At 44.7% G+C, this 14281-nt stretch overlaps 1 protein-coding gene across 3 annotated transcripts in view; it reads left to right on the top strand.

Annotated features, from left to right (window-relative positions):
- The window catches only part of LOC125879295 (thyroid hormone receptor alpha), a 170676-nt gene that overhangs the window by 123486 nt on the left and 32909 nt on the right, over positions 1 to 14281 (top strand). For all 3 annotated transcript variants that reach the window (XM_049561096.1, XM_049561094.1, XM_049561095.1), the window contains one exon: positions 4449 to 4677. In XM_049561096.1, coding sequence (XP_049417053.1) covers positions 4622 to 4677 — 56 coding nt within the window. In that variant the 5' untranslated portion in view covers positions 4449 to 4621. The remainder of the gene's footprint in view (positions 1 to 4448; positions 4678 to 14281) is intronic.

Genomic DNA, 14281 nt, shown 5'->3' with positions numbered 1-14281 from the left:
GGATGTCTATCTGTCTGTCTGGCTGTCTGTCTGTCTGTGACATCCATGTTACCGGATGGTCCTGGTGATCAACGGTTTCTGGTTATAGAAGGATTTACCTGTCCACACATTCTGACCCTGACAAAAAGGCCACGTGGTCGCTCCTACCACAACACGAGCAGCAGGTCTGCTCTACAGCTGCGTCTGCGTGGCGACATTAGAAAATGGTTCATGCACATATCGTCTTGTCACATGATCAGAGACTTGACACTGGATAACATCAACATTAGGGAATGAAAAATTCATTATTCCATCATCAAAAAAATTAACGATCAGTTATCGATTAATTGATAAGCGAGTATTTCAAAAGAGAGAAAACAAAAGAGTGCAGTGCAGACTGTCGCCGCAAGACAGCGCAGCTGCGCCAGTTTTGAGCTTCAGCCCCTCAGGCCAAAGAGGAAGAATGGCGCGCATGCGCAGTTCACCCCTGGGTGTTTACAGCCGTTGCCAGCCAGAGTTACAGGCTTCAGTTTTCAGCGAAACCTCCGTCTTTCAATGGCGTAGTGTTTTCAGAGGCCTCAAGGGAAGCTGCTGAGGCTTTGGAGAGCGATGAGAGCCTTCGTCTGTTTATGATTTTTTTGCCTGGCATAGGTCCGGCAGGGGGGTCTCATAGGCATTGTAGGGGAAATAGTGACACTATCGAGCAAAATTATTTGTGATCGATCAAAAGCCTTAACAATCAATCATCGATAATCGAAAATTGATGCCCATCAATAATCAGCATAAATATTACCTAACAATCATCACTGCAGATCTGTATATGACAAAAGATACCAAAGAAAATAAAAAAATATTCGTTTAATTTAACAATTTTAATTGTCGATTTGGCACAAACGTCCAAAGGTCAAAGTTCAAGGTCACTGTGACCTTCTTTGTCTCATTCTTGTGAACGTGATATCATAAGAACACTTTGAGGGAATATTTCAAATGTGGCACAAACTGGTAAACAGACCTGCACTTGTACAGCACCTTTCTAGTCATTCAACCACTCATTCACCCATTCACACACACACGCTCATTCATACTCAGGTGGTTGAGGCTACAATACAAGTTGCCACCTGCTGTTCTGTTTTTAACCATTCAACACTGAACGCATGGCCAACACAAATGTTTTGGTTATTTCAGTTTCTTGCTCAAGGATACCTCAACATGTGGACAGAAGGAGCCGGGGATTGAACCACTGATCTTGTAATTACTACGTTCTCAACCACAGCTGTCTGAAACATTGACTTGGACGTGGATTGATTAGATTTTGTTGGTCAAGGTCAAGGTCACTATGACCTTGCGCCCATTTCATTCTTGTGAACGCAATATCTCAAAAACACTTTGAGGGAATTTCTTCAAATTCGGCACAAACATCTTCTTGGACTCAGTGATGAACTGATTAGAATTTGATGGTCAAAGGTCAAGGTCACTGTGACCTTATAAACATGTTTTTGGCCATAACTCAAGGATTAATATGTGATTATGACAAAACTTGACACAAATGTCTAACAGGATAAAATAATGAAGTGATGACATTTTCTATCCAAAAGGTGAAAGGTCAGCTTCACTGTGACATCATCATGCCTGTCTTCACAGACATGGATATAAACTGTCAGAGACACTGGACTGGTTCCCTGAGGCACAAAACCACACTGCAGTAATTCTCGTCATATCTGACCTGACAATCTTTTGTTGTTGCTGTTTTTATATTTCATCCTTTTCTTTTGCTCCCTCAGTCAGACCAAGGTTAGACTACTTATTCACCGTTTCAGCAAGGCTGCATAAACAGGATTTCATTATACATTTAAAATGTCCTGTGTATTGAACCCACCACAGCCTGGCAGAGAGGCATGAATCTGCCCTCACTGTTAATCTGCACGGTCGCTGTGAACTTGGGTCGTACATGAGGAACAAATAGCCGAAGAAACACCCATTAAATTTGTGGAGTACATTTTACCCTAAATTCCTCTCAGAGTACTGTAAGGAGCTTATAACAGCCGCTCTGTGTGAAAGCACACCGGCCTCTCTGTGATCGAACATGTAACTGAGGAGTGACGTCTGAAGTTAAAGTTGAAGATGATTTGATTTATTTCTGTTTTCAGAACAGTCCCATTTCTCAGTCTTAATTTTCCTCAAAGTAGGTCACTGTTAGTCACAACGTGTCTGTCCTGTAATAAAATTGAACTAAAAAAAGTCTTGTTCATTAAACACTGAGGTCCTTTATCCTCCTCAGATACTGAGTTAAGGGTTTATTTGTCTGTCTTCCTACTGGGCTGAGAGATCTGGGTCAGAGGTCAGGAAATGATTATCCACATGACATAAAGAAGTACTTATATAACTGATGAAATAAATACATAAACATTAATATATAATTATCATGCATATGTACTTAATTTATTTCATAATAGAAGAATATGTACAAACTAATTAGACTCATTTTTAAGAAAAGAAATTAATAAACATACAAATGAAATGCATAGATAAAGATATAAATAAATAGGTAATTGATTAGGACATAGATACAGGTGTTTTTGTTTAAAATTTTTGGCAGACAATCATTTTTCCCCTCAAGATCAATTTTGATAATCCAATATTTTAATGTGTCCAACACTTAAGTTTATAATTAAATGCCTGTAAAACTAATGACACTCCCGTCAGCCTTAGTTGGACGTTGTCTTTAAGTAGCGAGTAGTCTCGCTCACCAGACCTTTCTCAAGAAAAGAAAGGTCCGGCTGCGCCGACTCTCACTTTAAGATTGGAGAAAAAAACGCCCCGGCTTTTTTTATTTCTTTCAACCAATCACAGTCGTTCTGGGCGGTGCCACAGCAACGGTGCGCTTGCAAAAATATTGCTGGGGGGAAACAGGTTTTGGTGTAACACGCCCACAGAAATATCGCCTACAGGACGCGAACCATGGCAGAAAAATGGCTACATCCCCTCAAGATCAAACACCACAAAAGTTAGTAAAGGACGTATTGAAAACTGCAACCGGAGGTGGTAGGGCAGGACTTCAGCGGGTGGCTTGTTCCGCCCAGTGAGAGGCTGATCTATGCAGCGAACTTTCGCCCACTCAGACTAAGTAGCGAGTGTTAGCATGCTAACACGCTAAACTAAGATGGTGGCCACTGTTACACATTATACCTGCAAAATACCAGCATGCTAGCAGCCTCACAGACCCTCTCACAGCTGTAGAGTCGTGTTCTTGTGGCACCCGTCCCGGATTTTACTCGACACAACTTATGTACATAACTTAACATAAAGCAGCGTGGACATTTGGTTTCCCATGGGCCACAAACAGCGATCTCCTGGGTCAAAGTCCTGTGTTTGTTTGACCATCATCCCTGCAGCACTCTATACTACTTCATGGATGTATGAAGAGATACAGTGTTGGAGGCGGGGCCCGGCTCATTTCTACAGAAGCTGTTTAGTGACGCCATGATGGTTTAACCGCTGTGTAGAAGATTACCTGGATGATCAGCGCTGGTTCCGCACTGTGGGGCCAATAGAGCAAACACACTGGAGACTTTTGCCAGCTGAACTCGCTACTTCTGGTTTAACCCTCCACTAACTTGCATGGGTATTAAAGGATTTAGTCATGCAGCTCTCCTGGACTTTTATAATGTTATCAGACCCAATGGATCAAATCCAGAAATGAGAAACGAGGGGATGTGATGTTAAAAAAACAATTATCCACTGATTTACAGACGTCTCTTTCCCATGTAGTCTATGGGAAAAGTCTTTTGCAGCCCTCACATGACGACGCCACATCACATGTAATTACACTGTTTGCCCACTACAAGAGTCAGCTTCAAACCCAGCACAGCTCCTGTGGGCCTGCACGACATCACCTGACTGCCTCTTTTGCTCCTGTCATAATTACTACAGCCACGAGAGGTCGCCTAACAATAAAGGTAGATACAGCAGGTAGACTAGGGCCTCAATACCTCCAACCTGTGCTCCTAATGACACCTGACAACGGCCATTTAATGTGCTGGTAACATTCAAACTGGGTGCTTGTGCTCAGGGATTATAATCAGGAACACTGGGAAATGTGTGAAAGAACACATAAATCAACACAGGTCATATGATTTTAGTTTCATGATGCTGCTCCACAGTGAAAAACTTTTCTGTCTTTATTTCCTCCAAAGTGTTCAATTCAAATTCAGGTTTTAAATGTCAAAAATGAATCATTTTTATTTTCTGCAGCATAAATAGCAAACACTGGCTAGCTGTGTCTCCTCAGCTGTCAGGGTTTCCTGTTTTCCTGTTTTATATCCATCAGACGCAGCTCCTCTGTATGTACATGTCATATTTACACACTGAGGTATAACGTGATATAATTGAGTCCATTTAATATCTAACATTTTACTGGACAAATGTCACCGTGTCTCTGACTCTGTCTCTGTCTCTTTCTGTCCCTCCAGCTCTCTTTTGCTTCCACTGATGTCCCGCCCACCGTGCTCCTCCCAGCCAATCGCTGCGCAGATCCTCAGATGGCTGTCTGTTGAAGGGCCCGCCGGCGAATGCTGAGCAGGCTGGCGAGGTCGAGGTCCGCCTCATTGTCCTGTGACTGGCTGCTGGACGGGACTGAGGCTACATGGAGCCAATGTCCAACAAGCAGGATAGCAACTCATCAGAGGGAGACGAGAAAGGGTGAGACGGACTGTGTGTGTGTGTGTGTGTGTGTGTGTGTGTGCGTGCGTGTGCGCATGTCCATCTTTGATGTAAACATGAAAGGAAAGCAGAGATTAACAGTGGATTTGACAAAAGTGACGGGTGAAAGAATCTCTGCAAGTGTGGACGGATGAATGATGGATTGATGGATGGATGATGGAGGGTTCAGTCAGTGAATTTAATGTCTTATGAAGTGGTAAAAGAGAAGACAGAACTCTGTCACGCTGCCATCTGTGCTCTCTGCATTACAGCACGTGAAGTCACACGCACACACACACACACACGCACACACACATCCTGCCATCACTGTCTCATTAAATAAATTCACAGAGACTTCAGAGAGTTCAGAGCTGCTGAAGAACTGAAGACAAACACTGAGTTAAACCCAACGTTTCCCCTCCACAGTGTCAAAGAGGAAGGAGCCTCAAAGTGTTTGTTTAATACATGGACAAAATCATTGTGAAAAAATTAACAAACGTCCAACTTTTAATGGCAGTGATGATGTCACTGCCTTCTCACCTTTCAGCCAATCACATGCCCCCAGACAAGCTCAACAACTGCTACCAGATTTAACCAGTTAGCTTCTGTTAGCTTCTGTTAGCTCGAGAAACAACATTGTTAAAGTTATTCTAAAGTCCAGTTCAGACCAAAGATTCACGACGAGATGAAACCGTTTCAGAACGTCACTGAGAAAAGTGTCAGCAGTTATGGTGGTCACTTCCTGTCGACGTTACAGATCAGAAGCGCAGAGAGTCGTTGACTAGAGATGATACGCCGTCTCATGGCGGTCACTTCCTGTTGACGTTACAGATCAGAAGCGCAGAGAGTCGTTGACTAGAGATGATACGCCGTCTCATGGTGGTCACTTCCTGTCGACGTTACAGATCAGAAGCGCAGAGACTCGTTGACTAGAGATGATACGCCGTCTCATGGCGGTCACTTCCTGTCGACGTTACAGATCAGAAGCGCAGAGAGTCGTTGACTAGAGATGATACGCCGTCTCATGGCGGTCACTTCCTGTCGACGTTACAGATCAGAAGCGCAGAGAGTCGTTGACTAGAGATGATACGCCGTCTCATGGCGGTCACTTCCTGTCGACGTTACAGATCAGAAGCGCAGAGAGTCGTTGACTAGAGATGATACGCCGTCTCATGGCGGTCACTTCCTGTCGACGTTACAGATCAGAAGCACAGAGAGTCGTTGACTAGAGATGATACGCCGTCTCATGGTGGTCACTTCCTGTCGACGCTACAGATCAGAAGCACAGCGAGTCGTTGGATTAGAGATGATACGCCGCTCCATGGTGGTCACTTCCTGTCGACGTTACAGATCAGAAGCACAGAGAGTCGTTGACTAGAGATGATACGCCGTCTCATGGCGGTCACTTCCTGTCGACGTTACAGATCAGAAGCACAGAGAGTTGTTGACTAGAGATGATACGCCGTCTCATGGCGGTCACTTCCTGTCGACGTTACAGATCAGAAGCACAGAGAGTCGTTGACTAGAGATGATACGCCGTCTCATGGCGGTCACTTCCTGTCGACGTTACAGATCAGAAGCACAGAGAGTCGTTGACTAGAGATGATACACCGTCTCACGGTGGTGGAAGATGTTGTTGGTGAGTTTCATAATGACTCCAGAGTGAATCTTTATCTGTTGTCAAGATGATCTAAAAACTGTAGAGGAACCACCAATCACAGAGCTCCCCAACATGTTCTTTAGTCTCATTCTACCAACACACAAAATTCCATTCTCAAATTTAACATTTTATAGTTTATTAAAATGTTCCATAAATCTTTTGCTTTTTGAAATCCACATAAACCACTCTCATCAGCATAATTTACATCCACTGTGCAGCACTCATTCAAAACCGCTGCAACTTTTCTCAACAATGTTCTAAAACAGTTTCGTCTCATTGTGAATCTTTGGTCTGACCTGGGCTCTATGTTTTTTAAATGGAGTCTGGCACAGTGCTTACGCCACTGAAGCGCACTGGGAGCAAACTTCAAGGACAACGATGACGGCAAAACAGCGTCACTGATCTGTTTTAACTGAATATTCTCTGGTCGGTCTGAGAGCACAAACTGACAGAGTTAGAATTTCCCCTGACTGACCTTTCACCTGCGCCACCGTCAAGCCAAACCAAACAACATGAACATTTCAGCAGAGACACAGGTATAGATTTTAGCATAGTTTAGTATACTTTAGTATCGCCATCGCCATGGTAACCCTCGTGCAGGTAGTGTATAGAAGTAATATCTACCTGGAGGCTCTGAGGTCTGACTGTGTGCCAAGTGATCAGGTGGTATGTATGTAGATGTGTAGGTGTGTGCGTGTGTGTGTGTGTGTGTGTGTGTGTGTGTGTGTGTGTGTGTGTGTGTGGATTAGTGCAGTGCAGGGAGCTGGATTAGGAGCAGCGGGGGCAGATGGAGCCACAGAAAGCAGAGGACAGCTCAGGACGCAGCTCGCTGTGTGACATCGACAGGGGATTGTTGCTTTGTTTTTGTGCGCATGTGCGTGTGTGTGTGTGTGTGTTTCTCGCAGTGTCATTGAGCATGCACGTGTTCTTGTGAGCGCTGCCTCATGCCCTGACCCCTCCCCTCTGTGATGTCTGAGTCACAGACGCACACACATTCACGCGCTCAGAGATGTTGATGCAAACCTTCACATAGCCCCGAGTACAGGATGCTGAAATAGAAGTCGGGGTGTGTGTGTGTGTCAGCACTGAGACAGTTGGCTTTCACCTTTGTAATTCAATTAACATCTAAACAGAAGAGCAGTAGCTGTGTGAGGTGCTGTCAGAGACTTGGTTTTATGCTGCACTGAGATGTTTGTATTTTTGGAAAGTATCATATTTATCAGTAGGTTTTAGGGCTGAAACAAATACTATGAAGCTTCTGTCGTTGCCGTGGTAACTGCCAGATGTGTGGGCTTGAGTCACATGACTTGAACTCAAGTCACAAATTTGATGACTTTAAGTGCGATTTATACTGCGCTGAATTTATGCCGTACCTACGCTGTAGCCTGACGTGCACCTCCCCAGAAATGTAACTACACGTCACAGTGACGCAGACCTCCTGTCTGTCTCTGTGAGCTGAAACCATTTCCCTCAGTGGAAACAAAGCTTTGATTTACTTTAATTTCACAGATAAGAAACAATAAATTGTGAAGACAATAAAGCCTCCACTAAAATAGACCCTTTTACTGTTAGTAAACAGTGTGAGGTTTGTTGGTGGGCGGGGCTTAGCTGGAGGCGAAACAGTTCTCCACAGACATTAGCTAGCACTAGCTAACAAGTTGTGTTGTCTTGTTTTAGACGATGGAGGAAGATGATGTGAGTGGTGCGTTCAGAAACACTCATTGTGAGTGTGGGAGCGCACTCTGACACAAACTGGAGCGTTGATAAATTGGGAGCGCTGTCTGAATGTAGCGTTGGGTTATCCAGAGCAGCGCACTCTCAGAGTGGCAGAGCGCACTCTGGACACTCTGTCTGTGGAGACGGAGCAGCAGAGCGCCGAGCAGAGTGAATGTGTGATTAACTTAACCGTTGGTTCATTCATGTAGAAATATAACGCTGCGTTTCTTCCACCAACAGGGCTCTCATTTTAGTGTAGAGCGTCAGACTGAATTTACCAACGCACCATGTCAGGTCACTCACTCTCCGGACCGCCAGTGTTACTTGAATAAGTAAACACTGACCAACGGGACCAGACTGGCCGACCCGTATGCTCTCACTCAGTGGATGGATGATGTCACAGGAAGCCAATCTTACAAAGGAGGACCACACTTGTTTGTTTTGCTATGGAAGCTAACGTTAGCTAATGTGCTAAAAAGTTAGCGTTGCAGAGAAATCCAATCTTCCTCTTAATCCCTCCCCAGTTTCTGATGAGGTGGACATGATAACCCTTAATACACATAACCTTATTCATCCCTACAACAGGAAATACTTTTTCCCTAACCTGATATGAAGTGTGCGCTGCACATGTGAGCATTTTTGATGATGGCCTCCGTCCAGTCCTTTGGTCTTATCACATTTAACCATAGTTGTCTTTGTTTTTGTTGACGGGCAGTGGCGGCTGGTTTTGAGCCATGACTCCTTCTATTCTGGCTCCCAATAACACAACAAGACAAACACATTTTAACACTCCTATGGAGCCTACAGCCCTGTGGGGGAGAGGCAGCTGCACCTCCAGCTGATAACATGATGTCATCGTGACGCCGGTCCTAAAAGAGTCTATCAATGATAGACTATCAGGGAGCCGTAACGTTACCTTTGTTCAATGTTGCTGTTGTCCCTGGCTTCATATGAGCAGAGGAAATCTCCGCTAGCTGCTAGGCTAATTTATACAATGCAAAATGCTATAGGCTTGTGCTAATAACATTAGCATGTTGTATTTGTGTGTTTTGTCTGTGAATGCTGCGAGTTATAGTGAAGCTGATTTGTGTGGTTGTGTTTGAAACTGTCTCTGTTAAGCCATGTTTAATGTGTGTTTAATGTGTGTTTTGAATCAACTAAACTTTACAAACTTTACAGCATACAGAAAAAGTATAAATGCTCACAACAGCGAGCCTACACACAAACACGAATCCACCTAAAAGGTTTTGGTATCTGCTAACATGTGTACACAGTCTCCAGACTATTTAACAGGCAGTTTGAAATAAACTTGATGACATGAAAGTGAGGACTGGTTTGACTGCAGCACACGGCGTGTTGCTCTGAGCACTTCTGATGTTCCTGCCTCTCAGATCACACAGGAGCTGATTTCATCGCCGTTAAATACAGAAAAACACATTATTCTCCTGGGTGCTTTTGCTGGAAATGAGTATTGATGGTGGCAGCAGCTCAGTGCTGTGCTGCTCACAAACTGCTTTAGGCAGGCAGACGTCCACATGAGGGATATCACAGCCGTGGAAACATTGCATTATTCTCTTCAGCTTGTTTTTTATACATTCCTGGAGTATAAAAGTCACCTGATGTCAATTGCAGATGATGAATGTCTGCAGGCGATGTATATTTCCTCACAAAGTGCTGACTCCACCGGGAACAGCACGGCTCTGTAGGTCAAATCAACAGCCAGGCTTTTTCCACTCCTTCTCAAAGAGCCATTCTTCCTGTCGTATTGAGGCCTTGTCCTCAGGTAACCCCTCTGTAGTTGTACACACAGTTTATTAGCTTAAGCAGCACAAGCAAACACAACAACAGCTGTGTATTAATTCACAAGCCTCTTGGCCGTTTGACCTGCGACTGTGTGGCGCAGGAACATAATGAAGCAGTGAAGGGTTTTTATAGGAAGGCGTGAATAAATCTGCGTTAAATGTTTCCTGATGTTTACCGTGCTGTGATTCAAGACAGAAGGTGTTTGTGTCGCTATTGTTTCTGATTTTTTTTTAAAGCAGATTTGTTGTGGTGATCAGGAACAGCTTCGGAATACCACAAGTGTTTACTTTAATGCAATAAGCTGTTTAACATAACTGTGCACAAACACTTTGTTCTGAAAGTCTTTACATTGTGTTGTTTCTGTCCTCATCTGCTGCAGCAGCCTTTCAAAATAAAAGTGCTAGGATATGGTGAATGTCCACCTGAGGCTGGCTCCAAGAGCGAGTCAGTCCGCACAGACCTCAGTGTTAACACATAAGCGTGTGTCATTTATCCTGGCTTCATATGAGCAGAAGAAAAGTCTGTTAGCTGCTAGGCTAGTTTATACAATGTAAAATGTCATAGGTTTATGCTAATAACATTAGCATGTTGTATTTGTTTGGAAAACGTGTTTGGCAAAAGACAATTGTTTTGCTGGTGAACCTTGTGAGCTGTAATGGAGTCGAATTTTTATGCCTTCGTGCTGGTGATAGCCGAGGCTGGACGCATTTTGTTTTCAGATTGTCCGTCCCGACAGACAGATGGACTTACAGATGGACTTACATCCATGTTTTCACAGGCATGGATGGAAACTCTCAGAGAAACTGGACTGGTGGGCGGAGTCATACAACCACGGGGTGGTAATTCTAGTTAACTTTTGTTTAATGTTGTCACTATTAATCGAGCAGGAACCTCCGAGGCTGAAAGAATTAAGCCGACATGGGAGTGCCAAAAACTGCAGTTCCTCTAATGGCCACTAGAGGCTGGCTCCAAGAGCGAGTCAGTCCCCACAGACCCCCATGTTAAAACTTTACAGCAGAAATAAACATGTTTACAGCCTCGTACAAAAATCAGTTTTGGTTTCTATTAAAACATTCATGACAGGAAGAATTTTTGTACAACTTTTATTAAGCCTTAAAGTTATGCATTATTTAAGGGCGGGGCCATTTGAGTGACGGGCTGTCTGGGAGGAGTCGTCAAAGTCTATGAGTTAGATTGACCCCGTGCTCCTCGACAGCTCTAACACTGAGGTACCTCCAGACACACCCACCAGTGCTCTCAGCCAGTGGGATGGCTCAATCAGCTGAGCCCAGGTAGACCGGCCCCTACATTATGCCGCTCCTGGCAGTATGGCGAGAGTCGCCGGCAGAAGTCCTCTGCGTATTCAGCCTACCACGGCATTTTCCACCGCTCAAAGTCCGAGAAATAGGTGCGCTTCCTCGTGGAATATCATCCATCCGGCCACCGGCCTCAACTCAGAGATTCCGCCATGGATATCAAGGGATCCTACAGAGCCTCCACAGCTGAAACAACGCCAAAGCGTTATGGCATTCACACACGGTCCCGTGAGTTGGCAAAAGCTGGGGGTTACTTTCCGTGTCATTATTCCTTATTTGGAACTTTCAGGCCGGGTTGATTTATCATTTTGAGACTGAACTGAGTCAGAGCCAACAGTGGGTTTTCTTTACCTCCTTGGTTGCGGGAAAACCTGGGGTGGAGTTTTTTGTTTGAACTGGATTGAACTGACTGAACAGAGCAGAACATTTCTTTTCTTTGGTGAAGAAATATATACTTTCTTAAAACCGATTACTGCTGTATTTGTATTTTTGAAAATTGAGTATAATTTTTTTTGTTCTACAGAAACCAGGTAAAAACAATTTAATTTGAGGGACCTGTTTTATGGGTTTTATGGTTTCTTTGTGGGGTTTGACTGAGTAAAAGAAAAATATTTGTTTCATGTGTCAAACCGCTAAAAAAGATATAGGCCTATTTTGTTTATTGAAGACAAGAAGAAGATATTGACTTGGTTTACATTTTGTGCCGCTGAAGCACTGATAAGCTTTTTGGATACTATTTAAATAAATAAAAAAAACCTTATGGGACAATTTGGATGCATTCTTTTTTTTTTTTTCTTTCTTAATGCTTTGCAAAGTATCGGATTGGACTCGGTATCGGACTCGGTTTCAAAATAAAGGACTCGGTATCGGATCGGATGCAAAAACATCAGATCAGGACATCCCTAGTTTGGTCATGTGTGTACGTGTAAATGTGTGTATCTGTCTGTCCACTGCTAATCTCACAAACTACTGGACCCGTCAGCCTAATACTTTGTGTGCACGTTTTTGACTGTATGATCAAGGATCTCTTGTGGTTGTGGTGATTGTTGATGTTGTTTATTCCGTCAACTATAAACAACAGGATTTATTGTTTGTTACGGGCCACATTCTGCCTTTGTCGTGATTAAAAAAACTGACATCCATGGAGGAGTTTGGTCTCATTTTGAACTGGAGCGCCCTTCAACACCACTGAGCACTGAAACCGATTCTCTCTTGAGTCGCACCAAGATGTGCAAAGTGCCAGCACGCCGCTCAGTGAGCTTATGTTAGCGCTGCACTGTGAGTGCTGAACGTAACGGTGAGCGCAGTTCGAATTGCTTTGTGCCTGAACGTGTGTCAATTCCAAATCAGACATGTTACAACTAGTCTGACTCCCCGGATGTAGACTCTGGCTGTGAACCTGCCATTAGGTGGCTGATTTTGGCCGGCATTCTCCCTTCTTCTTATCAGTGTTAGTGGTGTGGACGCAGCTGATGAGGTTTGATGGGTGGAGGGGCAGGTTACCGAGGAGGAAGTGGGTACGATGTGTTCCACTGGCTTTTTGGCAGACAGATGAGTTTCCTGTAAACGGCCACAAAAAAGAGGTGGATATACCCTCGACTGCTCCACTGGCTACGAGCTTTATTTTTACAATCCATGATTCAAACATTGAATGTCTCATCCGTCTGTTGTGGACGTCCTGGATGGAGTAAAGTCTCCACTGGCCCTCTGAAGGCGTTTGTGGTTTCGGTCTGTGATACCGTTGCTATCATGATGCTCTCAGCTTCCTCACAGCTGCGTCATCTCCACCACAGTTCCTGAGCACAGATCCAGTGACACGTTCTCAGTCCTGTGCACACTGAACTGAACGACGCTGCCTTTCTCTTTCTGTTAATGGAGGAATGCTGGCCTGTAATCCCCCACCACCTGCTCCGTCTTACTGATGTAAAGCGAGAGGTTATCTGGCCGGCACCGCTGCGACGGATCTCTTTACGTCTGCCCTACACGCTGACCTGCCGCCGCTGGAGATCAAGACAACAACTGTTGGTGTGATGGTGAGCTCCATGGTGGCGCTGTTGGCGTGCGTGGCCTCGCTCTCATTCATAACTTCCAGCAGAGGACACAGATGCAAACGGAACAAAAAACTTTACTGCTGATTTGAACAGTACACAAGCTCTCATGTGATGGATAACTGTCACGCTAAAATGAAATTACATCCTGGTATTTAATTTAATGAGGACAGATCTGGCCTGCAGCCGTGACGCAGGGGTTAGCTCGGATGCCATGTGTTAATGTGCGAGTCAGTGTCAGTGGGTCTGCAAGTCTGAAAATGTGAAAGATCTGGAGGTGTGGAGTCAGAAAGAATCGCTCCTACCAGACCTCAGTAGGTGCTGCTGATCTCTGCTGCTACATGAGCTGCCGTTAACCGTCTGCAGTTGAGTTGTATTGTGGGTAATGTCAGCGCCAGATTTTGATGACGCGTCTGGTTCCACTGCATTGATTTTGACATCTTTGTATCTCACCAACAACACTACAGGAAGGTACATGCACACAACCGCCGCCTGGTCACTGACCTTTCGATGACTTAGGAGTGAGACTGAGTTGTATAAACTGACATTGTGAGTCGCTGCCAGGCGACGTTATAAAACTTTGTTGTCTGACGCCAAAATCAGTGGCAAAGCGGCGGTATTTAATGAGTTTGGGAATGAGAGCGGGCTACAGTGGCGAGTATGACTTGACTCTGTTGATGTGGAAACGTACACGATGCTAAATTCACCCTCTGAGCCGTTACGGTTCAGGTAAGTCTGAGCCCCTTTGATGTTTACACCCAGCCTTTGTGACTGACCTGCTTCTTTATTTTCAGCCTCTGGCTATTATTGGAACACTTTGATTTGATCATTCAGAGGATCTCAGGGTGCGTACGGCGCCGCACGGCGTGCCTGCTCCTGTTCATTCAGCAACACAGTTCTGAGTCCAGCTGTAGCTGTGGCCTTCACTGTAAATGCTGATGATCATATACGGAGGAAAAAGAGATCATTGTGTGCTCTGAATCGACTGACGGGATACCAAGCATCCCCGTGTCCTCATAAGACTCCGCTCAGCCGCACTGGGGAGGCTGCACCAGCCTGAT

The sequence above is a fragment of the Epinephelus fuscoguttatus genome, linkage group LG19, assembly GCF_011397635.1.
Source record: "Epinephelus fuscoguttatus linkage group LG19, E.fuscoguttatus.final_Chr_v1".
NCBI lineage: Eukaryota > Metazoa > Chordata > Actinopteri > Perciformes > Serranidae > Epinephelus > Epinephelus fuscoguttatus.
Note: the sequence above shows the minus strand (reverse complement) of the source record. Positions and strands in the feature narration are given on the sequence as shown.